The following is a 27,344-nucleotide window of genomic DNA, read 5'->3' as shown; positions in this document are numbered from 1 at the left end:
TATAAAGGATAAGTGGAGCAGCTGAACAAAAGGATTTCGAGCATCATCCCAGTAAATGAGGAAGAAAGATAAGGAGTTAGTCTTTAGAGACAGGGGGAGAGGAACAATCACATACTCAAATTCATTCTTTTAACATGAGGCCCAGAAAGACTGGAGGACTATAGTTCCAGAAGGAACTCCAGCCCAAGCCTCCTGCCTCTTAAGTCAGCATATATATATATATATATATATATATATATATATATATATATATATATATATATATATATACCATAAATGCTAATTAGACCAGACAGCCAAACAACCTTCCAGACATCATTCCAGACATCCTTCTGGACGAAGCTGCAGTGGCAGGGGCCAAGGCAGAGGCGGTTAGGGGCAAGCAATTAGGAGCAATCAGGCAGACATCCAGAGGGGTTAGGGGTAATCAGGCAGGGATAGGGATAGGGATAGGGATAGGGATAGGGAGAGGGAGAGGGAAAGGGAGATAGAAACATCAATGATGAGAGGGAATCATTGACTGGCTGCCTTGCACACGCCCCCTACTGGGGATTGAGCCTGCGACCCAAGCACTGGAATTGAAACCGGATCCTTCAGTCTGCAGGCTCTATTCACTGAGCCATACTAGCTAGGGCTTAAGTCAGCACTTCTACTAAATGATCACTAAAGAACTCATAACACATTCACATACATTAAGTTTTGGAAATCTACTATGGTTGGTCTACTGCCGAGGCTAACACTATTGCATTGCTTACTTAAAATTTGCTAAGAGGGTCAATCTGATGTTAACTTCTTATCACAATAAACACATAAATAAGTAAACAAACAAACTAAAGAGAATGGAAGGATATTTTGGAAGGTGATGGATATGTCTCTGGCCTTCACGGTGTTAGTGGTTTCATGGGTGTATATTATCCCCAAACTCATCAAAATGCATATATCAAATACATACAAATTTTGATTATATCTCCATTAAATTTTTTTTTTTAAATCACATGAGCAACCAGCATTAAGTAAATTTAAATTTGTTTCTTCAAGTGTTTTCTTAGGGAATCCATCTCAGTTCTTTAGTTAACTTATAGGTTAACATATTGGTTTGCATGTATACTTTTAAAAATATTTTTTGTTGGTTTCAGAGAGGAAGGGAGAGGGAGAAAGAGATAGAAATATCAATGATGAGAGAGAATCCTTGAGCGGCTTCCTCGTACATGCCCCCACACTGGGTATAGAGCCCACAACCCAGGCATGTGCCCTGACCGGGAATCAAACTGTGACCTCTTGGTTCATAGGTTGATACTCAACCACTGAGCCACACTGGCTGGGCACATGTCTACTTTTTTAAAGTATGAAAAGGTCCTGGCCAGTGTAGCTCAGGTTAGAGTGTCATCCTGTGCATCAAAAGGTCTTGGGTTCCATCCCTGGTTGGGGCATGTGCAGGAGGCAACCAATCCATGTTTCTCTCTCATACATGGATGTGTTTCTCTTTCTTTGTCTCCCCTTCTCTAAATTCAGTTTTTAAAAAGTATGAAAAGGAAAACTTTAACTTTTTCAGCTGGTGGAGTATTTCTGTGACTCCTTTTCATGGTGAGGTAAACCTATTTATATCAAACTGGATCAGACAGAAAACTGAGCAAAAGACTCAGAGCTCTATATTAACACGATTTCACAAACCCATTACTTTGTGGAAGGTGTACTTTGCATCCTCATGAGCAGCATTTGGTATCTCTAAGCATGAGCATGTTTGGTTCTCCCCAGGAGCAGCCAGTGTAAGAGAAAAAGCTTCTTCCTTTGAGAAATCCAAACTTTCCTGGTCCCGATTTTGAACAAATTTCCAGCAAGTACGCATTCCTCAGCACCACATTCAACATAGATAAAGTAACAAAACTACCTTTTCTCTAATTCCTACATAATTTAGAAGTTACTCAGTGGTTCGTTAGAATTAGTATAAAGTTTTAAAAAGTCACCATTTGGGGAAATATTTCAAAACCATGAATGAAGAACTTATTAGAAATCTGATGTGGGCGTAAATATGAGCAAGAAAGACATCCACAGAGTAAGCAAGTGGAAAATTTAATTAGCAGCAGCTAACGGTCACGGCGCATTCACTCAGCACCAGGCACTCTTCCAAGGGTTTGACGTGTGCCCTCCAACTCTCACAACAAGAATCACACGTTAGGTAACAGTATTTAACCCCTCTTAACAAACAGTGAAACGGAAGCACAGAGCTGTGAAATAACCCGACCAATGTTACAGAGTAATTAAGGGCTGGAAGAATTTTTGGTATAAAAGTTGTGAACAAATTAAGAATGGAAATATGAATTTTATTGTTGGAAGGACTTTTGGGACCATTTAGTTCAAGCACTTTAAGTAAGAGGATGTCTTGTCAACAAGGTGAACTCAAATTCTCTCTCTCTCTCTCTCTCTCTCTCTCTCTCTCTCTCTCTCTCTCTCTCTCTCTCTCCCTCCCTCCCTTTCTCTCTCCCTCTGTAGCAGAGCTGGCAAAGAGCTCCTTATCAGGGCCAGCTCAGGCAGCACTGAGAGCCACACACCTTACCTGTGAGTTTAGAATACAATGAGGAACAAAGCCCCAGATTTTACTTATTGTAGGTCTTAACTGGGGTGCTGAGTCTACGGTATATATCTAGATCTAAAAGACCACACAACCTGAGCCATCAGCTGCCACCAATCCATCCCGTTATCACGTGGCTTGCAGGGTGGAAAGGATCCCAGGACAAGCAGCAGAAGCAAACCCACTCTCCCTGCCCCCAGCCCCAAAAAGGCCAGAAAGTTCATTAGCAGCCGTGATCCATGCCCAATCTGAAGGCTCCCAAGAAATTACAAACAGTGACTCTTCTTATAAGGGTTAAAAATCTTTAATCCTGCCCTAACCGGTTTGGTTCAGTGGATACAGCATGGGCCTGTGGACTGAAAGGTCCTAGGTTAGATTCCGGTCAAGGGCATGTACCTTGGTTGTGGGCAAATCCCCAGTAGGGGGTGTGCAAGAGGCAGCTGATTGGTGTTTCTCTCTCATCAACGTTCCTAACTCTTTTCCTCTCTGTAAAAATCAATAAAATATATTTAAAATAAATAAATAAATAAAGAGGCAGCCTATCAATGATTCTCTCTCATCATTGATGTTTCTATCTCTCCCTCTCCCTTCCTCTCTGAAATCAATAAAAATATTTTTAAAAGAAGAAGTCCCATTTTCATGAAACCTTTTCCTAGAGCATCACCCGCTCCTTCCCCTCTAAACCCAGAGACATTTCCACCGACATCATTCTTCAGCATTAGTCTTGAATTGTCTACAAACCGATGTTGATATTTTACATTTATTTGTTCAAATAAATATTTCTTTGACACAATGTGAGCAAGGTCCCCACCCCTTTTGGAGCACACGTTCTAAATCCTCTGGTGGGATACCAGAGCTTGCAATGGCGAGGGTGAGCAGTGCTATTTTTTTTTTTTTTTTTTTTTTTTTGTCTTCCCAGCAGTACCGAGGCATAATTGACAACTAAGTACGTAATGTATTTAAAGATGATTTGATATGGTTTATACATTGTGAAAGTGTTCCCCCATTGAATTAATACACATCTCCATCGCCTCACATATTGACCTTGGTTTTTTTCTTCTACTCTCTTAGCAAATTCCAATTATTCAATACAGTGTTACCAACTACAGTCACCATGTTCTACAGTAGATCCTTAGACCTTATTCCATCTTATAACCGGAAGTGTGTAGCTTTTACCAACCTCTCCCTGTTTCCCTGACTTTCCCCTGCCTTGGCAACCACTTTACTATGAATTTGTTTCTATGAATTTGACTTATTATTTTTATTATTATTATTATTCCACACATAAGTAATACCATGCAGTATTTGTCTTTCTATGTCTGGCTTACTTCACTTAGCATAATGCCCTCCAGATTCACCCGTATTGTTGCAATGTCCACCTCTCAGTGGCTTAAACACCAAAAGTGTGTTTCTTGCTCACACAGGATCCAGAGCATGTTCACAGAAGGGGACTCCCACGGGGTCATTCGGGCGCCCAAGACTGTTTACCGGGATGGAGGCCCTGTTGTCCCCAGGGGCTCAGGGTCAGAGAGTCTAAGTCCTCCCCACGGAGCTGACTGACTCAAGAAGAGTGAGGGACTCCTCTGCAGGAGGTTTCCTGGGCCGGGTCTAACAGTAGTACTACATCACTTCTGCACACTTTCCACTACAGACCTCCGGCTCCTGGCCACACCCAACTCCCAGAGAGGCTCAAAAGGTCCAATTACATGCCCAAGAGGCAAAAGAAATGTGTTTTTGATGAACACAATGTTCTCAGCCACAGGGAAAGTTCTAGAATGTTTAAGAAATAAACAGTTGACATAGTAGAGCAGGGCTAGGACTAGGATGGAGTGAACGAAGCTCCTACAGTACAAACTGTAAGGAACTGCTCACTCATAGCCTAAGGCCAGTGTATCTTTTTTTAAATATAAGTATATATCTTTATTGATTTCAGAGTGGAAGGGAGAGGGAGGGAGAGACACATAGCAGCATCAATGATGAGAGAGAATCGTTGATCGGCCGCCTCCTGCATGCCTCTCACTGGGGCTCAAGCCCACAACCTAGGCATGTGCCCTGAATGGGAATCAAACCGTGACCTCCTGGCTCATAGATCGACACTCAACCACTGAGCCATGCCAGCCGGGCTGAGGCAACTATATTTCGAGATTTATGTCATAACTGCCCCTTTCCTTCCCTCCCCATATCATGGACAATTGAATACAGAAAACGGAAAGAGAGAAATAGGCTGCTTCAGCTACAGTGGGAAAGGAGCTGATCTTTTGAGAGAGAGTTAAGCAGCAAATGCAAAGGTCCCGAGACAGGAGCAAGTTTCCTGTTTGAGAAGCAGAAAGAGTCAATGGGCCTGAGGCACCTGCAGAAATAACCAGACCAAGTCACACAGCGCCCCCGGGCTGACGAGGCATTGGGCTTTATGTCAGATATAGATGAAATTCACTGCGGCATGTCAGCGGTGACAGCAAACACTCCGACTTCTGTTTCACGACCAATCACTCTGGTCACCCTGTGGGGAGATGGGCTGGAAGGCTGCGGATGTGACACAGGACAGAGATGCCGATAACCTGCTCCACAGCATGTCAACAGGCTGAGAGAAGAGTGGTCCAAAATATACTGGAGAGGGGCACACACATGACAAGTACCGCTGAGAAAACAAGGAGCAAAGGTTTAAGCCACTACGTGGATATTCATGTCACATGGAGGCAGGAAAGAAACAGACAACAATGTTGTATCTCTCTATTTAACTTATGAGTTTCTTAGGGATCAGGGAGATGCTTCTTGTGTGTGCTCAACAAGAATAATTCAACAAGGTATTTTTTTAAAAGAAAATATATAGTATCAAAGCCACAAGGCAATATACACACCATCTCCCACCTACAGAATAAGCATCAGTACAACATTCTGAAGGAAAGTTGGCCAAAAGATCTGAAGTCTCACCTTTGCTTCTTGGTGGTGAAGACCACGGCTGAGTCAAAGACCTAGACTGAAATGCTAGCTCTACCACTTACTACATCTGTGACCTTGGGCAAAGTACTGACTCTCCTGCACATCAAGATTCTTCATCTATAGAAAGGAGGAAGAAACAGAGCCTGCCTCACAAGGTCATTTGAGGATGAAATGAAATCATATGTAGCCTCAAGAACTATGCATGGTATATAGTAACTGCTCAATAAATGCAATGATTATAGTATATTATAGTTATATATATATATATATAGTTATATCTATCTATATATACTATATATATAGTTATATAGTTATATAGTATATAGTTATATATATAGTTATATAGTATATTAATTGTTATATCTAGTGCTGAAATGGTTCCTAAGGAAAAAAATAAACAAGGATGTTCATAGCAGCATTATTAGTAATACTGAAAAATTAATACTGGAATGTTTAACTTCTAACAACAAGGACAAGAATTTTTAAATTTCACGGTTATCAATAACTTATGATCCAGGCATTATAAATAATATCATTAAAAGAGTTGAGATTATGTGCTTATGATGTATTATTTTAGAGTATTTTATTTATGGGGAAGGGAAGGAAACATCTGGAAATATAAAAACCAAAATGTTATCGCTAAGTGGAAAGATGATTGCTAGCTTTGTTTTCTTCCTTGTGTTTTCGGTTTTCCAAATTTCCAACAATGAATTAAATGTTGGTTTATATTCATAAAAAAAAAAATACTCTTCAGCTAGTGGCTTTTTTTAACCAACAACTTACGTGAGCATGGTGTCAAGTCGTTAGCACTTGCTTCCATATTGTTTAAATGTCTCAACAATATGGGGATTTATTACCAAAATAACTTTCAAAACCAAATGAAAGAAAATGGAGTATGAAGGACATGAACTACCAGCCCCTAATTAGTGGATACAGCTCATCTGGTTTCTTAAACACAGGCCAAAGGGGAAAAAAATTTCCTTCTCTAGAATCTTCCATCCCCAGCTCCGTGTCCCTGGCTGGCAACATAACCAGTGTCTTGTATCACACTTGTGCCCTCTCTAACGTCCCGGGAAGGCACTGGACTCTTAAGTGCTGCACTTCTCCGGCAATGGCTTGCCAGAGCCGTGTATCAAATATATTTATGTTCAAAATCTCTAACATCCTCTCCAATTCGGTCCTCCCTATGTTTGTGTAAATTAAATGTTCAATGTGACATTAGTAAATCCACATATTATGGTGTCTTTCAATGGGAAGTACAAAAATTACACCAATAGTGGCTTTCTTATTAGCAATAAGCTAGGTTTTTAAATGGAAAAGGGCAAGATTTCTGTAATTGAAAGAGCCAGCTGCATCTAATAAATAGAATTTTTTTTTACAACTTTGCTGTCACTTCCCCACTGAAAGCATGTAATATCTAGGCCCTTTCTGCATCTGCCTGTGAGTCAGTCTGTGCTGCAAAAGGAGCCACCAATGGATCTGGAGAGCGCACTGTGAGTGGCCAGCTGCCACTCAGGTCAGGCTTCGGGGAAGCTTTAATCCTTCTCAGGTGACGTTACTTGTATTCTACAGCATCCAGTTGATCTCCTCAAATATTTTCCTTCCTCTCCTCTCTAAGCCTTCCAGAGAGTGTGTAAGTAGCACAAAGTACTGTTTTTCTACCCAATGAGCCTCAGATTACACCAGGCCGGAGCTACTGTATGCCCACTCGGTAGCTTCTCTGAAAGCTGTTAACAGAAAACATTATCAGAAGATGTCTAATAGAAGTCAGGTTTTCAGAAGGTTTGCATTTCATTCTTGTTAGCGGGAGCCAAAAAGATGTTTCGGATGTCAGTCTCCCACTCCTGTTTCAGTAGCAGGAACCAGTCGTTGGAAGACCTCACCTCCTCCTTCTGACAGGCAAAATGGCTTGACACAAATCAAAGCATTTCATTCACTTGTAGTGAAGTTGATCCACTGGCTGGCCAGACTCAGACCAACTCTTTATTGTAAAGACTGGCGAATAAAGGGTAAGAATTAAGTGCATTGTCTGCTTTTCCTATTATAACTATGTTTCCTAGAAATAAAATATCTACGGCTAAAATTAACTTTTTAAATTTATTTAATTTGAGAGGGGGGGGGAAGGGAGAGGGAAAGGGAGGGAGGGAAAAAAGGAAGGAGGGGGATGAGGTGTTGTTGTTTTTTTATTTATGCATTCATTGATTGATTCTGTATGTGTCCTGACCGGCGATCAAACCCACAACTTTGGTGTACTGGGACCATGCCCTACCTGGCCGGGACTGAACTGATTTTTAATAAAATTTCAGCTAACATATGTGAAAGGAATAATGAGAAATTTTTCAAGATCACTATTTGCAAATCCTAATGAAAACTGATGATTCAGACAAAGATCATAAATAGAAGAAAACATTAGCTAAAAGTTGAATAGGAACCTTAAAATGGAAGGATCAGGCTGTTACCACATGAACCCTTGATCAATCTCAGCGTCACTTAGAATGGCACACGGGATCTTGTGCTTCCTGACTGGTGTAAAATGAAGCACAAGCACCACCTGAAGAAGTGTTCCAGACAAAAAGGTTGAACCTGATTCTAATCCAACCTTCAAGGAGACCTTCAAGTTAAGAGATAATATGGACGATATTTAAAAATACATAAAAAGGCCGAAACCGGTTTGGCTCAATGGATAGAGCGTCGGCTTGGGGACTGAAGGGACCCGAGTTCGATTCCGGTCAAGGGCATGTACCTTGGTTGCGGGCATATCCCCAGTAGGGGGTGTGCAAGAGGCAGCTGATCGATGACTCTCTCATCGATGTTTCTAACTCTCTGTCTCTCTCCCTTCATCTCTGTACAAAATCAATAAAATATGTTTAAAAAAATAAAAATACATAAAAAGTCAAATGACACCCTAACTGGTTTGGCTTAGTGGATAGAGCATTGGCCTGCACACTGAAGGGTCCCAGGTTCGATTCTGGTCAAAGGCATGTACGTGGTTGCAAGCACATCTGATCAATGTTTCTCTCTCATCGATGTTTCTCTCTATATATCCCTCTCCTTTCCTCTCTGTAAAAAAAATCAATAAAATATATTTTTTTAAAAGTCAAATGACCCCCCAGAAGGGAGAAATGGAAAAATCCAGAATATCAGACATTCTGCAAAAAACTGACCAGGGTTTTTCAGTAAGTCAATGAGTGGGTAAGTCCTGATTTAGAATCAAAGAAACTTGAGGGACATATCAACCTAGCCATGTGTGGCTATTACTCGAGCACTGATTCATACACACCAGCTGTATAAAGATGTTTTTGAGACAAATGATGAAGTTTGATTACATACTGATTAAAATGTGTTACCAAAGAATAAGCATATTTGCAAGAAACACATAGGATGAAAGGACATATCTGGGCTATGCTTTAAAATAAATATTTCATAATTGACAGGATACAGACAAGAATCACATCAGCCACTGCATGACTTATTGGCCACCAGGAGTGGTACGATTGGCTTCCCTAACTCCACAACAAGCTAACCTCAATCCACTAATGGTGCCTCTGGGAACCACCACTGTCCACTATCAAACAACATTTGGTTTTTCAAATTACTTAAGTCTCTTGACCCTAACAAAGTTTCTCCACTATATACTGAGCTGGTGGAAGGAGGGTGACCACAAAAAAGATCTTTCCAGTAGAAGGAATGCTATGGATAGGACAGCTCTGACTTCTCTCACAGCATGAAACAGATATCCAGATCTTTGGATGAATAAAAGAAGTCAGTTTGCTCATTCCCATCACCCAACCTACAGCTGTTCTCTGCCACGTCTTCCCAGAACTAGATCCCTCAAAATTCTTCTCTAAGCTTGACCCTGAAACATACATCACACACTTCCAAAGAAAGTGAACTTCTAAAATATCATCAAGCAGCAGAGTGTCAGAATGAGCACGACCTATAACCAAGTGTTCCCCCACCTACAAGAAACTACCCAGAGGACTAAGTCAAAGACTAGGTCTGCCTTCATTTAACTCAGATTCACAGATTGCAACCTTGGGGCCCCAGGTGCCGTCCCTCTCCATCCACTGGGCTGCCAAGTGTTTCTCATTCGAATGGAGAGTCTTCAAAGGCCAATCATGGCAGTAGAAGAGCTGAGAAAACAAATAATTTCATTACCCCCCAAAGATCTCCTTCTGTGAGGGTGACAGACACAGGGTGTATTACTTGGTTATAGGGGTATTATCCCCACTCTGATTCAACGAAACTGGAGCCTGGTCTTGAAACAGAAGCAATATGCTAAACTAAATAGCCAAGTTGATGATTCTATAGCACAAATTCCTCAACATTAGAAACCAGCTTACAGGGGTCTTCAAACTATGGCCCGCGGGCCACATGCGGCCCGCAGAGGAGTCTGATCCGGCCCGCCAGGTTTTTTGGGCAGTGAGTGCAGCCGAGGTGTTACAGTAGGAATTAGTAGTTCATATAGTCCGGCCTTCCAGCTCTCTGAGGGACCGTGATCTGGCCCCCACTTTAAAAAGTTTGAGGACCCCTGGTGGGAGGTGAACAACAAGAGACAAAAGGGTTTTTTTTTAATCCTACGTCAGACTTTCATTACTCGAGGGGAGAGAAAATTTAAACAAAATAAACAAACTTTGGATTTTTCAAATAAAATCAGACCATTTCCATCATTCTCAAAGGGCTGATTTATTGAAAGAAATGGGTTTCTCCATAACCATGAAAGAATCTGGCAAACAATTAATTGGGAAGTATCGATTTGAACTTGTTTGGGCAACCCCAAATCTTACCAGTTTGCTTAATTTTTTAGGCATGCATTTTATGGAAAACATCCTTAAAAAACAAACAACCAAACAAAAACACTCTAATGTTTTCCTAGTGGCTACAGAAGCTGGAATCCATCCCCAGGCGAATGCAAACCCTAGCATCAATTATCTGCCTTCCAGATATTATTAAAACTGAGAGGTTGGTTACATCTGCCTTTTGATGAAAGGGTCTTATATAAAGGAGATTAGGGACCAAACCCAAAAAACGCTCCATCAGACTGGAAGCTCTCTTTATGGTTCCTTTCCCCCTCCCTCTCCATGAGGATGTGATGATGACAATGGCATCAATCTTACCTGGAAAAAGCAGCAATTTTGCCACCTGAACCTACAGGGGAAAGCAGAGCAAACACAATCCTACAGAAAGTCAGAGAACAAAGCACCAGGAAAAGAATGCAGAGTGTGCCCTCTATCGGTGTGAGTGTTTGCATTGTGGAGTGGCTGCTTGGCAGGTCGTATCTGGCAATAGGTGAGAGGCTAAGGCCCTCACTCACTGTAGGAAAATCCCATTATGTGCTGACCCAGTAGCAAGGATCCAGCAGAAGCCCGTTTGGCCAGAACGATGAGGGCTCAGCCTGGTTCTGACCAGTCTCTGAGCTGGCAGCTCAAAACATACAAGTCACACCGGTGCCAGCACCAGATGGCATCAGCTGGAAGATTGCAACAGCGATTGCTAACACTATATCACTGCTCTGTTAATGCGATAAAAGACCATATGAGAAGTTTTAACAGAGCCCCTTATTCTATTTATTTTGTACTTTTATAAACTTTTTTAGGGAAATGGAGAGGAGACTTTAACAACTATTGTCTTGGAGTAAGGAGTATTAGCCAAGGAAGTATTTACTGAAATAAATCTTGAGATGGCGCTCCCACCGTGTCCTCATATTGTAAAATACACTCGTGGCCAAGTGTCTAGAAACTGACACAGAACATGAACTTGGAGAACAAATTTCAGTACCATTGTGAAGCAGCCGGTTGGCGTCATGCTAATTAAGAAGGTTACCGCCTATTTCTTTAATCACTGCTTCTTAACGTGTTGAAGGAAAGAGATGAGCTTCGGGCCACTTTGATAATTCAGCGAAAGCTCTAGATCCTCTCTCTCTATACCTACCCCCCCAAAAAAAAAAAATATTTTCCTTCTAATTATAGGAGACACAAAAACACTGTCCCCACCTCTGGAGTCCCAAGTGAAGAAACCTTATTCAAAAGGAATGTTCCAACCAAGCCTACCTCTGTTTCATAAGTGTGCTTACTATCCTCCCGTGGGTGATGCAAATGAGAAGGTTCTGAGTAAACTGTAAGGCTTTCCCAACAGCTATCTAAGGGGGAAAGCTACCTACAATTAGTTTCTAGGTTTTAGAGTAGATGTAAGACACATTTAATAACTTTTCTCTCATCCCGATTGGTTATCTGATTGTATTCTGATGGCTAAAATATGGGTGTATACATAAAATACATATATACACACACACACATATGCATGAGTGTGCACCCATAGACACACACACATTTGTTCTGGCTATCAGAATACCAGAAATAGAAGAGGTTCCTATAATTCATATACAAGATTGATTTTCTAAATAATAATAAATTTAGCTATATTACTATGCAAATTTTACCAGATCACACTTTGGTCCTACACCTCAGTTTCTCCATCCCTTCAGCCCTCCGTTACTTCATATCAGTTATGTTATTAGCATAACTATGCATTGTAGTTAGTTCTGAGGCTGAATAATAGTCTGTGGACCAAAGAACTTTGAATGAGTACAAAGGTGGTTTCTTTCCCTTTTATAAATGAATATTTATGTTGAAAGTGTACAAGAAAAGCCAGGCAATTCAGGAGGGTTGAATTCTAGCTCTATTTCTTTTCAATGTACTTGTTAGTTTTTATAAAATCACATTTATTTCAGTGAACAGCCCGTCTTTCTAATAAGTCAACCCATTAACTCTTTCAAAAGAGCAGTGAATTATCAGTGCTCTCCTGTAAGTCACAATACAAGAAACTACATAGCCTACTCATACCTACAGAAGAACTTGTTCTAAATTGCACATGCACACATACACACACACACACACACACTCATGTGCCTCTCACAGGTATCTCTGCATAGCTAGATTTACACTACAGTCCTAAACAAGGACACAGACTGAATGTTCTCATGCACTAATTGACCTATGTTATTGATACAATTACCTTTTAAAAAGGTAAATACTGCTTCCTTTTATTTCCCCCCAACTGCTTGTTCATATAGACAAAGTATTTTGGGGCAAAAAAAAAAAAAAAAAAAAAAAAAAAAAACCACAAAAAAACCTTTATTGGCTCTTTCTTTAAAAGAAATGTTTTTAAAATATAGGTTACCTCCCACAGAGATTACCCTATCCTGCTCCAACTCACCTGTCATTTGAAATACTCTATCATTCAAATTATAAACAGATGTGCAGATAAAATACTCCACAGGCATGAGTCTATAGGAGCTAGCGGGGGGCTGTAGAGGACAGGACATTGGGGACATCACCTACTCACAGGGTCATCAGGAGTCAGAGAAACTCAACCGCATGTAACACATAGGCACTAACACTCTGAAATCCCAAGGATTATGGAAAGAGACTACAAGATGAGGTCAGAGCTAGGGATGCCTTTATACATCAGTGTTGTTTTGTTTGTCTTTAAACTCTAAAGAAGAATATAGTAAACAGTGAGTTTATACTCGTTGTCTAATCATTCATTCAAAGTGCAACTATGTCCAAAGACCTTTGACTGAAAAAAAAGTCTCATTAAATCACCAAAATCATTTTAATGGGAAATAAACAAGACCTCATAGTCAATGACTTCTTGTTCAGCACAACTTGTGGAGGAAGCATTCTTTAGACTGGGGGGAGAAGGGGACGGGGTAATCAAGATGAATATGCTAAAGTTCTGCCAAAGAGGAACCTAAACTATAGTTAATAAAATCTATGGCAAAATAACCGGAATAAAAGTGAAAATAAGAGTTCTTTAAGAGTAGTACAATAAGTTAAGGAAACAGGGAAAATTCCAAAAAGGCTTCATAGAGACAGTGACGTTTTAGCCATGAACAATCACATGCTCAAGAACATGGAAACACATGGAGTGGTTGGGAATGAAGTAATCTGGAATAGCGTAAGCGTAGAGTAGTTTCAGGGTGGTGGAAGGTTGGAAACAGGCTGTGGTCAGATGATAGGGAACCTTGGATGCAACGTAAAAAAGGTAGTTGATACGCCGGAGACCTGGAAGGTTTGAGTTTATTAGAAGAGAAGTCACATGATCACAAGTCTGTGGGTGAGGAAAAGTCAGTGAGGCAGCAATCCTTGTAAAGGATGAAGTGAGGAAGAAGTGGATGCTGGGAGATGAGTCAGTGAGGGTCTGAGCTACCACATACCTTTGGGGATGGAAAGGAAAGGGTGGATATGAACAGCATTGTTGAGGTAGATCACTAGGACTGAATGAACCAATAAAAGAGGAAACAGGAAAGTCCACGCCTACAGTGTGGCTTCCAGCCTTGACACATAGAAACCCTATGAATGAAAATAAGAATACAGGCAGAGGAACACAATTGGGAGAGGGCTTAAAGGACAAAAAGAAGTTAAGTTGTGCATGAAATGGAAAACATACTCATCCAGGAAGGTGCATGGACTATCTATCCATATAACAGTAGTTGGGAAATCAGAGGGTAATATATTCTGAAGCTCAAAAAAATAATTCATTCTAAAAAAGAAAAAAGTTGGGGCTTGAGTTGAAGGACTCTATGTGTAAATAACAATTCAAGATATAGGGATGGGTGCAATCTCCAAGGGAAGAATTAAGAAATAGTCTATGCCTATTCCAAATGAAGGACATAAGAGGAGAAGTGGGCAGAATGTGGAGGCAAGTCTAGAACATGGAGCCACTAGCCAAAGGAAGAGACTTTTCTGGATAGGAGTGATAAGATACCTCCTGAGGAAGGAGTAACAGGACTGCAACCATGTTGGTGGAGTTGGCAGTGAGGTGAGTAGTGGGTATGGATGACATTAAAAAAAAAAAAAAAAAAAAAAAAAAAAAAAAAGAGGGGAGATGGGAGGAGAGGGAAATAGATTGGAAAAATCCCTGGGGAAGAAGAAAATGAAGTATTTTAGAATTAGGGGGCAGCAGCATGCTTGAGAAGAAAGTGGGTGATATAGAAAGTCCTAGAAGAGAGAAGAATAAGGGTTGGCCTTGGAAAAACTGAAAATGCTCTATCCTTTCTTACTCCTTCCCTCTCCTCCTTCTCCTTCCCATCCCCTGTCTCCCACCCTGTTCTGTCAATCTGGATGAGAGAAAGATGAAAAGAAAACGAGAACTGAGAAAGAGCCGAAACCGGTTTGGCTCAGTGGATAGAGCGTCAGCCTGTGGACTGAAAAGTCCCAGGTTCGATTCCGGTCAAGGGCATGTACCTTGGTTGCGGGCACATCCCCAGTAGGGGAGGTGCAAAAGGCAGCTGATCGATGCTTCTCTCTCATCAGTGTTTCTAACTCTCTATCCCTCTCTCTTCCTCTCTGTAAAAAATCAATAAAATATATTTTTAAAAATAAATAAATAAAAGAACTGAGAAAGAAAAGTGAAAATCCTTTCTAGTTGCAAAAACCCAATCCCTCAGAGTCATACCATCCCTACCCCTCTTCTTGATACACACCCACACACATACATATACACATACATATATACATGTATGCTTATATACATGCCCTATCATATAAATAGTTAGGTCTATATATATGCACTTTAATATTAATTTCACCCTCCATATGTATTCTATCTAAAATATGAAAATTTATAAACATGGTTATGTAACACTATATTTACCCAAGGGTGAGTCCTTGATTGCTGTAAATCCTGGGGGGAAATAATGAATATCATGACAATTAAAAAAAAAATAAAAGTTTAAAACTTTATCTTCATATGAGAGCTTACCATCTCCTTTCAGCAGAGTGGTGATCAAGTGATATATCAAATTATGTCTGTCATCTGTTTCCTGGCCTTGGGAGGAGCCAAAATACTTATTTCCAGGGGGCAAATGGATTAAGAGGCAGCCATTTGGGAGGAAAGAAGTAAAAAGTAGCCTGGACAATCCATAAACTGGCCAGTTCGTCTCTGAATAGATCAAGAGGTGGTTTTTGCATTAAAGAATTAGAAGTGTCACTCCCAACTTGTGATTTCTGCAAATATGGGGTCCCACCCAAGCTGGATTGTAAAAGCAGATGCAGAGAGCCAGGATTAAATGGAGGCCTGGGACAGTGTCACCTATTCTGGATCACTTCCAAAGTCTCAGGAGCTAACTAAAGTGCCGGCTGGGGCAGGGCACCTGCCTGACCTCTGCGTACCGCTGAGACATTGGCTGGACAAACTCAGAATCATGCAGGAAGAAAAAGCAGCCCCTCAACCAAAGAAAAGAAAGAACGTGTGTATGTTGCAAAGGTAAACATCACATCAGCTTTTCTGAAATACTCTGGAACCTAAAGAAAGCAAGCATACAAAACGTATTTTGAAGCTCTTTTGTTTAAGTGCAGGTTAATATGTTCCATGTGCCATTTCATATTTTGAAAGAATACTGTGAGGAACTAAGCTATCACTCAATGTACTTGTAAAAGCAAATATCTCCAAATCTCTTCATTCCGTTGTTAAAGGTGCAAATGAGTTTAGCCCTCTAAAGTTTAAGAGAAAATGTTTATGTTGGTTTTTTTTTTTTTTTTTTACCAACCTCAGCTGCCAGAAGCACACCACACGGTTTGTGATCAATACTTCACTTTTGAGGAAGAAGCCAAATCTAATCTTGGGAAAACGAGACGCTCCCACACGTCAGTATGGAGAAGGCTATACGGCAGGAAGCACTTGTTACACCGAGCCCCTTCCCATCAGACCGTCAGGAACACAAATTTTAGGTTTGGGGTCCTTGCTGCTTTTAAAGAATTTTATCAAGAAGTTTTCATAAAACCCTGGTTGAAATGTGATGGAGCATATAAACAGGATGAGGGGGATAGAAATATAAGTCACGATGGAGCAGGCTCGAGAAATCCCAGGGGCCTATAATAAAGTAATGATGTGTCTATCCGCCTCTCAGTAATTCAGCCTGAAATGTGGCTTACAACCACTACAAAAAAAAAAAAAAAAAAAGTGAGTCAAATAAGCCAGTTTACCATACAAATAAATCATGAGCGGTCCAAAGACAGATGCAGATGCAGGCAGTAGGGGTTAACAGTAGCTAATAGTGATGATGCATTTGCATGCGAGGTGGTAAGGGGGCCAATGAGTTATGGCTGTTAACAGACAGATAGCACAGGGGTTGTCAATCAGCTTTTCGAAACGTTGACACGTGTCTCCCCTCAAGATATTTTCAGTATTGTGTTCGTGCCTAATTCATTTCAAAATTATTGCTGCCAGGCCCTGTTAGTGTTTATCAAATGCATTTATTTTATTTTAGAAATGTTTCTAACTAAAGGGAAAGATTAATCGGGGTTGCTTATGATGGTCTCCCCCAGGAGAAAAAGTCTGTCCATAAGGAGGGGAGATCCACATTCTCTTCTCTAAATCCTCTGGCTCTGTTTTGAAATAAAACATAAGAGTTAAATGATTATATTTGCTCTCTATTCCACACTGGATGCAATTGATTTTAACTGACTAAATTATCTGATCTCTGCCAAGAATTTTATTTCATTAAGAAAATGATATTATAGTGCATCTGAGATCATAGAGCAGACTAAACATAGTGCCAAAGAAGTTCTGAGAACGCTCCACAGTGAAGGTCTGATTATTTGCAGATGGAATATGAAGGGAAGAAGGGGGGGGGGAGAAAAAAAGACCCAGTATCAGATCCCAGGCATTAGCCCTCACCAATCCTGGTATCACTGCTGCCTGCATGGGAGCACAAAACCAAGAGCATAACTGATCTGCAGAACCACAACACCTTTTTTAAAAGGGACTAATCACTTTTCTTCCTGGAAAGTAATATTTCACTGCCACTGTCCCAACACAAAGGGGAAAGGGGAAGCGTTGGTACCACAAAAGGCTCTGCCATGTCAGCTGTCACCGAGGACATGATTTGGCCGGTAGTCAGGCACTCGGGGAGGAACTCACTTAAATCCATCTCCTTCGGGAAAGCCAATTGTTTGGCGCGAAGCAACAATTGGTGGAGGATCAATCAGGGGACATGAGATCAATTAAAACCAGCTTAGAGTTCGTGAAGAGGAACAATTCACACAACCTGAGTTAGATCTCTATTCATCTCAAGGCCCTCACAATGCAACCCTTAAGCTTCCTTGCAACGCAGAATAGCCACTATCACCCTACACTGTCTAGCCGGCCCTCTAAGTAGTTCCACTTTTAATTAAAAACACAGTGCCCCCTTTGTTGGCACGGAGAGTGAGGTCACTTTTAAGGGTCGCAGTTATTTTAGCCAGAAAACTTGGGATTTGGGAAGGGACATCTGTTAAGAAAAAAAAAAGAGGTGTGGGGGGGGGGGAAGAGGAGGAAATACACTTCGATAGAATTTTTTATTTTTCTGGACAACCCCCCCATGTCCATGTTCTTGAAAGCATGTGAATTTCGCGAAATTGAAAAGTTGGTTTGGCAAACGTTACCCCTCCCTGCACCACTTCGGGACAGGGATGCTCAGTGTCAGCACGTGGGGATGTGGAGGGTATGAGATTGTGCTAGAGCAACTTTGAAATAAATAGGGTTTGCCTGGGATACCTAAGAAGGCATCCATAGCGGGACTTGGAGATGGGACCGGAGCGCAGCCTGCAGTATCGCTTCTGGCCGCAGGAGTGCTGTCATGTCATGCTCCACGTTAAACTCTGCAGAAACAATACGCTGATCCCTCCCAGCTCGGCTGACACCGGACAGACCGTGCGGGTCAGACAAGACATCCCTGAATGAGCAAGTCCGCTCACACACAAGCACTTGGCAAAAGCCTTTTGATATTTCTGTATTTCCCAAACTCTAAGCACTTGACTTTTTCTCGACCCAGGAGACCGCAACTTCTGCTTCTAAGAGGGGGGAAGAGGGGAAAGCCTCTCCAAACACTTTTGACCACAGTGTCACCAAAAATTGCCAACTCGACCAAATCATGCCTCAAAGGAAAACGCTGGGGTGGAGAAAGGAGCCGGCGGGAGGGGGGAGGAGGGAAGAGGGAGACAGAAAAGGGGCTTTTCCAAGACTTGGTATCCATATCACACTGTCTCTCGTGGCCTCTGGGAGGCATTTCTCCCTAGTATTTTTATACAGGAGAAAGTTCCTAAAAATAAGCATTTGCAAACGTCAGAAATGAGAGAGAAAGAGCAAGAGAGAGAGAGAGAGGAGTCTCCTTAGAAACCACCGGTTTGCAGCGTCCGTGGGTGCGCAGGCTGCACCCGGCGGGCTGTCTCCCCGGCTCTGCCCCCGGCGGGGAGGTGAGAACAGCTTAACGACTTCCTAAAAAAAAACGGTGAAAAATTAGGGTGCAAAAAGCTCTCTCCCCCCGAAATCTGCACGCAGGACTGGAGATCCCATAAAACAAGTTATAAACAAATCACATCGCAGGTCGAGTGAGACGTTTACAGCCCAGAGACATCAAGACCTGTTAACCTCCAGGCAGATCCTCGCCGCGCCAACGTTCAAACGGCTGGGCGGCTCTGAGGGCGGCGCACCTCCCGGAGCAGGGGATGGGGGATGCAAGGTGCAGGAGGGGTGGGGGCTGGGGGGGGGGTGTTTAAACCCCGCAGAAGACTGGATGGTGTGTAGCAGCTCTTCCTCTAAGTGCAGCTGGATGAGCTACAGCCACGGCGGGGCTGAGACCGGACTTGGCGCTCTCACTCTTCGGGAGAGCAACCTTTCTGGAGGCTTCCACTCGCCTTCTCCGCAGCTCACACAAGTGATGGAGAGGGAGGGAGGGAGGGAGAGGGAGCGGCTGAAAAGCCGCAAGTGAATTTCACGGAGACCAGAGAAGCCTAGCTCAGAAATAGCTGCCTTGTGGAGAGAACTAAACGGGGGATGGGGTTGGGGGCGCAAAGCCCGGCCTGTCCCCCAACACATCACTGGGCTGGGAGTGCTCCCCGGAAAACCTGCACCCCAGCTCCTGCTCCAAGCAGAAAGTTCCGTGAAGCCTCTCACGCACGTAGCCTGAGGTTCCAGGAAAAAAAGACATCCATGGGGCCCTTTTTTCCTGGAAATGCAGGTCCCGCGCCCCCTCTTACACGCGCGCCCTGAGGCTGAGTCCGGAGCGACCTGGGGTCCCCATTCGGGGCGCACAGTGCGCGGGGGGAGGCAGAGCTGCAGGGGAGACGGTCACACGGACCAGAGGGAAAAGGAGACGGAGAAGAACAGGGAAACGGGGTGCCAGATAAGCAATGAGACCAGAGGGGAGAAGAAGTCGGGGCAGACAGACGCGCGGCGGCGGCGGCGAACCTGGGCAGGACCACACCGGGGAGCCCCGGCACCCAGAGCAAGCCGGGGTCACCGGCTCCCCGCACGCACCTTCTGAGCCCAGGAAAGTGGGGAGGGCGGTGTGCCCTGCAGCGGGGGGCACCCTCCTGCTCCCCGGCGCCCGGGGACCGCGGGAGGGAAGGAGGCAGCGCCGCGCGCCTCGGGAGGGGGCGAGCACCCACCTCGCTTGCTGCGTCTCCAGCGGTTGCCCTGGCAGTGGCTGTAATCCATGCAGTTGAGGATGATGAGGGCAAAGGAGAAGAGGCGAAACTGCATCTGGGCGGCCGGGCGGGGCAGAGGCGCCTCTCAGAGTCGGGGAACTGGAGGGCTCATCGGAGGCGCGGAGCCGGCGCTGCCCGCGGAGGGAGGGTCGCCGGGAGCCGGGGGGACGGCGCTGGTCAGTTCCGCACGGCCAGCATCTCCCCGCCTTCACCCTGAGAGAGAGACCGGGAGGAGAAACGGGCTGGGTGGGGGGGTGGAGAGCCCCAGGGAGGCAGCCGCCCCTGCGCGCGTCCCAACTTAAGGAGGGGAGGGAGGGGGAAGCGGACTCATCGCCAGGCACTGGCCGCGCAGCAGCTTATCCCCGAGCGCACAGCTGCCTCGGACCCAGAGCGGGAGGTGATTGCAATCAGTCCATCAGCCACCTCCGCGGCGCTGGAGGCTCCGACCCGGGGGGAAAGGGCGTGTGCGGCTCTCCTGGGAGAGGCAAGAGCCCCGCAGGCACCGAGGGGCTAGAGGAGCGCGTTTCGGTCCTTGGGTGGGTCCCGGGGGTCGCCCCCGCCGCGGGCACTTACGTCTCGGGCGGTGCGGGTGCCTAGGCGCGGCGCCCCATCCCGGGCTCGGGAGCCAGTCGCCCCGCTAGCACGTGGGCCGGGGGAAAGTTAGCCGCCGGGACCCGCCGCCGGGAGCGCCTGGCAGCTCGGGGTTCGCGGGTTCGAAGTCCGCGGAGGGTCCCCCGGTGCCGCGTCCCCGCCGGTGAGTGCGGTCCTCGGGCGACTAGGGGCGCGCCCGCTCGCTCTCACTCCTCCCCCCGTCCCTGGGCAATGGGGCGGCTTCCCGAGCTCTCTCTGCAGCTACTTCGCGGCTAAGGTTTCTCCTCCCTTCCTGAGCCGAGGGAGGCAGCACGCTCCCGGAGAGGCCGAGGGGATGTGGCGAGCAGCGCACTTTCCGACGGAGATGCAGCCGGCAGTGGCTCAGGATGCTTCTATAAGTAGGTGGTGCTGTGGTCCACGGCTTCGAAGCCAGAGCTGCCTAGGAGTTCCTGGGTCCTAAAGCCAGAAAGTCCCGGGTTTCCCTGAGGTCCTAAAGAGCGCTGACAGCCAGCCTCCAGCTAGCCAGCCTAACCCCCAAGCGAGCCCCCCCCCCTCCCCTCCGGGCTTTCCTGGAGTGGGTAGCAGGGGTGCGGGCGCCCCTGGACCATGCGAGGCTGGCTTTCTCCTGGGCACTTACTCTGAGGTCGGTTCCAATCTCAGCGCCAACCTTCCTGCAGGAGGACCTGAGCCACTTGATGGCTTCTCAGCTGCTGCTGATGATGAAGAGAGGAGAGAACACTTGAGTCTCATTCCCAAAGATGCCACACCTGGGCCACTTTTTAATTGGCGTTTTTGGATGACGGGAGCGTTTTTCTGTGCCATTTTAGTGTTCTTTTCCAGGTCTTGAATTTCAGATGTCCAGAAATTGGAGACTTGAGACAATCATATCGTGACAATAAGAATGCTGTATGAGAATAGTCATGTTTATCAACGACTGCCTTACTGCCTACCTCTAATCACTTTTACCAACATCACTATCACATAGCCATACTTAGGTGCTAAGAATCCCCTTTCGGCATGCCTGAGTTGCATAAATCTGAGTGGCGATCACTAGTTCCATTTCCTAGAAAAGGGACTTTGGCCCCTGAGACTGGCCCATAGGGCCCAGAGTTGACAAACACGTTGCAGAAACAGAGGGTCTATTTCTCTGCTCCCAGAGTGTTTGATTTTTATCACAGAATTTGGAAGTGGTCGGTCAGAAAACAGTTCAGCCTAGGGAGTGGGTGACACAAACATGATGACTTGATATTGCAGTGAATAGCCCTCCGTCGTAAATACCACTCCGCCCTGCGCTCACGCACACGCACACACCAAATGCACTTCTAAAGCAGTTAAACCCATGGGAGAATACAGTCTTCTCCAGATAAGTCCTCTGTCCTCTTCTACCGCTTTAATACTCATGCAAGAACAGTGGTTATCAGTGTCTTTTCAACTCTTTCAAAGCAAAACTAAGCACAAGACCAAGTAGATCTAGCACTCCCGTCAACCAGCAGGGTCACTTGGGGCATTTCTCTGGCTCTCTCAGCTTCTTGGCGATAATTTTAGGAAATTAGACCAAGAACTCTTCCATTTCTATTATGTTCTGGCTTACAATCAACTTTCTATTTCCATCAAGAAGTTGGATGTGCAATGGCACAGAGAAATTGTAAAAAAAAAAAAAAAAAAAAAAAAAAAAAAAAAAAAAAAAAAAAAAAAAAATTAAAAAGAAGTTTGATGTGGAGTCTAACCAGTGTGAGGGCAAACCTCATCACTGACAGGTTTTCAATGTAGGAAAATAAGTCAGCTACTGTCCTCCTTAGATTTACAGCCTGCTTTCAGCCTTCTGTCTTCAAAGATTACTTCCAGAATTTTAACCATTTGGGTTTTACAGTTGGCTTTTTTTTTTTTTAAACCACAGATACTTTTCAACTTAGTGAACTCCCAGATCCATTTTAGAAAAGAGAATTTTAACAGCACCGCTTCTATTGGTGCTTGGTTAATGCTCTTAATAAGATAAGAATGGGCTCTGGGAGAAAAGAAGATGCCTAATTCCTTTCTTCTTGTGCTTTCTCCTGGTCTGTCTCTGCTTTTTAAAGGACACCACTGATCCTCAAATATCTGTCACACTTTAGTTCTTGAAGTACTTAATCTCTTTGGGCCTCGTCTGTTGATAATGAGGATTTTTGAGAAACCAAGATGGCGGCATAAGGTAAACACCTACATGTAGCCTATCACAACAATTTTAAAATTACAACTGGAAAACAGAGCAAACATTGTCCAGATAATGCAGATTTCCTCTCCCCCCCCCCCCATTCACTGAATATTATTCCTGATTTCAAGACTCCAGGAAAGATCTCACTTCTAAAAAAACAACTCAAGTGGGTCCTAAATTATTAACTTTAATTCTGTATTCTTTCAGCTCTAAACCCTGAATGTGTTGTTGAAGCTAAGAGTTCATAGTTTCTCCATCTTGGAGGTTCAATGGACTTTTTCTTCAAACTGAGTTTAGATGGCAGTTTCATTAAACTGGCTTTGTAAATGGACATGTACCTGGTGTCTGTTTACAGAGAAGCATACAGATGAGGTAGACATCACGGGTGACAGAGATGGTTAACTGAGGGCAGAGATTTCTATAGATACGAGGCAACTTGTGTACTTTAATTTTTAGACTTGTAATTCTTTCATACAGCTAAAATTCAATCTCTAATAAAGATCATACAGGGAAAAGGTTCTGTCCCAGCCAGTCAGTTCTGCTCAGAAACAACCAATTATTCATGATTACCTTCCAGGTTTTGAGTATTCTTCCAGAGATATGTTGTGTTTATCAAGAAAATGTGTGTGTGTGTGTGTGTGTTGCTTAACAACAGGGATACATTCTAGGAAATGAGTCCTTCCTTAGGTGATCTTATTGTCCTACAAACATCAACTAGAATACTGTATTAACTAATATGCGCCTCAATTTTTTTTATGCATCTGAGTTCACTCAATATCAGTTCATAAAGGACTTTCCTGGTCCACATATTATTTAATTGCCCAGTTGTATTTAGCCAGCTCCCTACTGATGGATAGTTAGATGGTACTCATTCTTTTTCTGTTGTAAGCAAGGCTTCAAATAACCTTTTCATGGGTCATTTTATCTTTTCACTATAAAATTCTAAAAGTAGAAAAGTTGTATCAGTTGGCTGTATGTGTGTGTGTTTCTTCAAATTACCTTCCAAAGAGGTTTTATCAAATTACTGTGTATGAAAGTGTCTGTCTCCCTACAAACCAATCAATATGCTTTGGTCTTTGATATGCATAGCCAGTGGTCAGCAAACTCATTAGTCAACAGAGCCAAATATCAATAGTACAATGATTGAAATTTCTTTTGAGAGCCAAATATTTAAACTTACACTTCTTCTAATGCCACTTCTTCAAAATAGACTCACCCAGGCCATGGTATTTTGTTGAAGAGCCACACTCAAGGGGCCAAAGAGCCTCATGTGGTTCATGAGCCACAATATGCCGACCACGGTCCTAGGCAAAAAAAAAAAAAATGGTATCTCAGTTGTTTTCTTTACTTCTAAATAAATTATGTGTCTTTAATATACTTAAGCAAGTTATATTTTCCATAAACTCTCCATGATATTGGTGACTTCTTTTTATATGTTCTTTGTCATTAATTTTTGTTTTATAGAATACACATATATTTATATAATATATACACATATAATACACATATAAATATATAAATATATAACCTAATATTTAAATAGACCAAAGAATGAACAACCAAACAACTGGTCACTATGATGTGCACTGACCACCAGGGGGCACCTGCGGACATGGCAGGTGTCGGCAGCAAGTGGCAGAGCATGGAAAATGGTGGGTGATGGCCAAGGTGGGTTGGTGGAGCAGGTGAGCGGGGGCACCAGACCAAGACAGGGTGCCGGTCACTGTATTCGGGGTGAGCCTCTGGTGGTTATTGAAAATTCTTTGCTCCAGCGCCATGGAGCCACCAGGTGCTTGCACCCACTGCCTGTGCCCAGCGCCAGCCCAGATCCTTGAGCATAGTCAGTGGATGCGAGGGGTGGCTGCTGGCCCTGATTGCCCCTGAGGACTTCTCCACATCCCCCTGCTCCTGAGGGGCGATCTGAAGATGCCTGGCCCACTCACACCTGCTGCTGGTGAGCATCAGTGTGTGGGAGCAGCAAGTAGCTGCAGGAGTGGGGCTGCTGGCAGACAGGGGATCAGTAGGCAGGGGACTGGGGCTGTGGTGAGAGGAGCCGGGTGGGGGCACAGAGGATGGGCCAAGAGAGACTCGCCCCTGTGCCCACAGCAGCCTCGCAGCCCACAGTTCCTTTCAAGGTGCACGAATTCGTGCACTGGGCCACTAGTAGATGTATATTATCTTTTGAGATTTGAATTTCATATCTTTTTCTGAGTTTATCTCATTTGTCTCTTAATTCTACTTTTGACATATATTACTATATTGAAAATTATAAAATATTTTTATGTAGTTAAATTTGTCAGCCTTATCTTGTATAGCTTCTATGTTTGCATAATACTTATAAAAGTTCTTCCCCATGCCAGTCTTCTTAAATTTTCATTTGGCAATTGTCACATACTTTTCTTAATGTTAAAAACTATAAGATATTAGTAATTTTATGGCTGTACAACATGGCCACATTAGAATGGATTTAACATTTTCTGAACCTTTTCTAAACATTTTTGTCCACAGATTTGGTTGACTTTGGCTCTGACTCTCATTTTCATTAGCTAATTGATTTAGAATTCTCTTATCTTTTATGTTATCAGATATTCATATTCTCTGATTTAAAGTTTCCCAAATTCTTTTTCATTGTTGAAATTTGTTGATATTGTATTCACTCTTCTGGTCTAGAATTTATTCATTAATTACTTTGGGATAAATTATGTCATTTTTGCCATTGTATCATATTGATAGTATAATTTTTTTTTCCTGTTAAACATAAGCTGAATGTCCATTTTGTTGGTTGCATGTAATAGTCTATATTCATTTATCACATTTTGTATTAAATAATTAAATTCATTAACAGGAGAGATCTTCAACAAGGTCATTGACCAGTCCTTATCTAGGCCAATGTGTTGTTTTTAAAAACTACACCATAATCACTTATTTAATATTTGAAAAATGTGTAAATATTTGACTTCTCCAATGTTAATACTGTGCTCTGACACTGGAGAACTGGTCTGTAGAGTGATGTGATAAGGCCCATTTCTCATCTGCTCTCCGTCCTCATGGAAAAGATCCAGGAGGCTCTCCTCAAAGGAAGTCCCACTCTGACAAGCTCAGAAGAGAAATCTCAAGATGTGACCTCAACTTTTAAAATGACTTCCTTTCTTTAATCTTGTGTGTTCTAAACTCTTTTGAAGTACAGTAACGTGTCATTTCTATTCTTTTTTGTGGAAGGAAGTGTTACTACACCCAGTTAATAACAAGAGATACATAAAGATTCTCAGCCATTTTAAGAATCAGACTCAGTTTTCATTAATGCGGAAAGAATAGTATCTCTTTTCACTGCAATACTAATTGAGATGAACAATGGAATAGGGAATATCAAGAGCAGGAAATACCTTCCCATCACTTGTTTCAGTACTAGTATTCAAAATATATATGCTTCTACTAAGCCATTGGTTTGCCTTTACCTTATGGTTATAATGGATTGCATTACTGCACAAAAGCAAATTTGTGGCAAATGTACAAGCCAGAAAGGCTTTTTTATTGGTCTCATTTCTTGCTGCATTTTATGCTTCTATTCTTATTTTCCTTTTGCTATGTTTTACCCACCTACTTTTAATGTATTCTAATTTGCAATATTATATGCATCTTTATAAGACACTTTAACTTTGGAACAATATACATTTTCAAAAAATAATAACACATACATTCATAAAGATACAAAAAGATAAACACAGGTCAGAGAATCAGCCAGAGGGTTCTTCTTCTAGTTGCCGAGTGTGACTACTCTATTCTTTCCAGAACTGAGGACATAATCATGGTGTGAAGTTGGTGATCCACTAACCCCACTGGGAATTGGACCCAAGCCAAAAGTCTACCAATTACCTAGTCATCATAAGCCCCTTCTTTTGACATTTTGAATGTCAAGAAATAAATAGTGGTTATCAAAAGTCTGGTTATTAACACCCCCCCCCCCCAATACAGTCATCTGCATAAATGGCCTAGGTCCTGCTGGGGAAAGCCGGAAGAAATCCCTGGTGAGGGTCCTTGCTAAAGAGACCTGACCTCTTCTTCAGGGAGCTCTGGGATGTGAACTGGCTCAAGTCTAGGATTAGTTAAGGGGCTGTGACTCTCCAGTGTGGTGACTCAAGTTACACTTCCATAAGTCAAACTTCTTCTGTTATACAAATAAAATAAGACTTTAGTAGGCTGCCCATCTATTTCAGTTCTAGGGGGAAAGTAAGTTATAAATACCAGTGACAATTATGTAATACAGTTCTAAATGTGCAGCATTGCTTGTATATTTGGTACCCTTTGCCTGTGTCACAATGTACTTTTTATGATGCTTTCAGATGGTAGAAATGAGTCAAAATGAGAAAGTTAAGGTTGGAAATATACCAAAGTCCAAATGGACCAAGATGATAATATTTTGGGGGAATCAGAAGCGCCCACACCATCTACCTCAAGACAAGGAAAGAAAGGTGTGCATCAAAGATCATGAGAAGTTGACCCATAATGTCACATCAAGAAACATAGGTTTGCCCTAGCTGGTGTGGCTCAAGGATAGAGCATCGGCCTGTGGACTGAAGGGTCC

At 43.1% G+C, this 27,344-nt stretch overlaps 1 protein-coding gene across 1 annotated transcript in view; it reads right to left on the bottom strand.

Moving 5' to 3' along the window:
• RSPO2 (R-spondin 2) overlaps positions 1 to 21,284 on the bottom strand; it is a 132,613-nt gene extending 111,329 nt beyond the window's left edge. Inside the window, exons 1-3 of the mRNA XM_084864469.1 lie at positions 21,209 to 21,284; positions 20,554 to 21,027; positions 19,942 to 20,193 (exon numbers count right to left, since the gene is read on the bottom strand). Coding sequence (XP_084720595.1) covers positions 19,942 to 20,035 — 94 coding nt within the window. The 5' untranslated portion in view covers positions 20,036 to 20,193; positions 20,554 to 21,027; positions 21,209 to 21,284. The remainder of the gene's footprint in view (positions 1 to 19,941; positions 20,194 to 20,553; positions 21,028 to 21,208) is intronic.
• Positions 21,285 to 27,344: the final 6,060 nt, after the last annotated feature.

The sequence above is a fragment of the Pipistrellus hanaki genome (genome assembly GCF_964339955.1).
Source record: "Pipistrellus hanaki genome assembly, chromosome: 17".
Lineage (NCBI taxonomy): Eukaryota > Metazoa > Chordata > Mammalia > Chiroptera > Vespertilionidae > Pipistrellus > Pipistrellus hanaki.
Note: the sequence above shows the minus strand (reverse complement) of the source record. Positions and strands in the feature narration are given on the sequence as shown.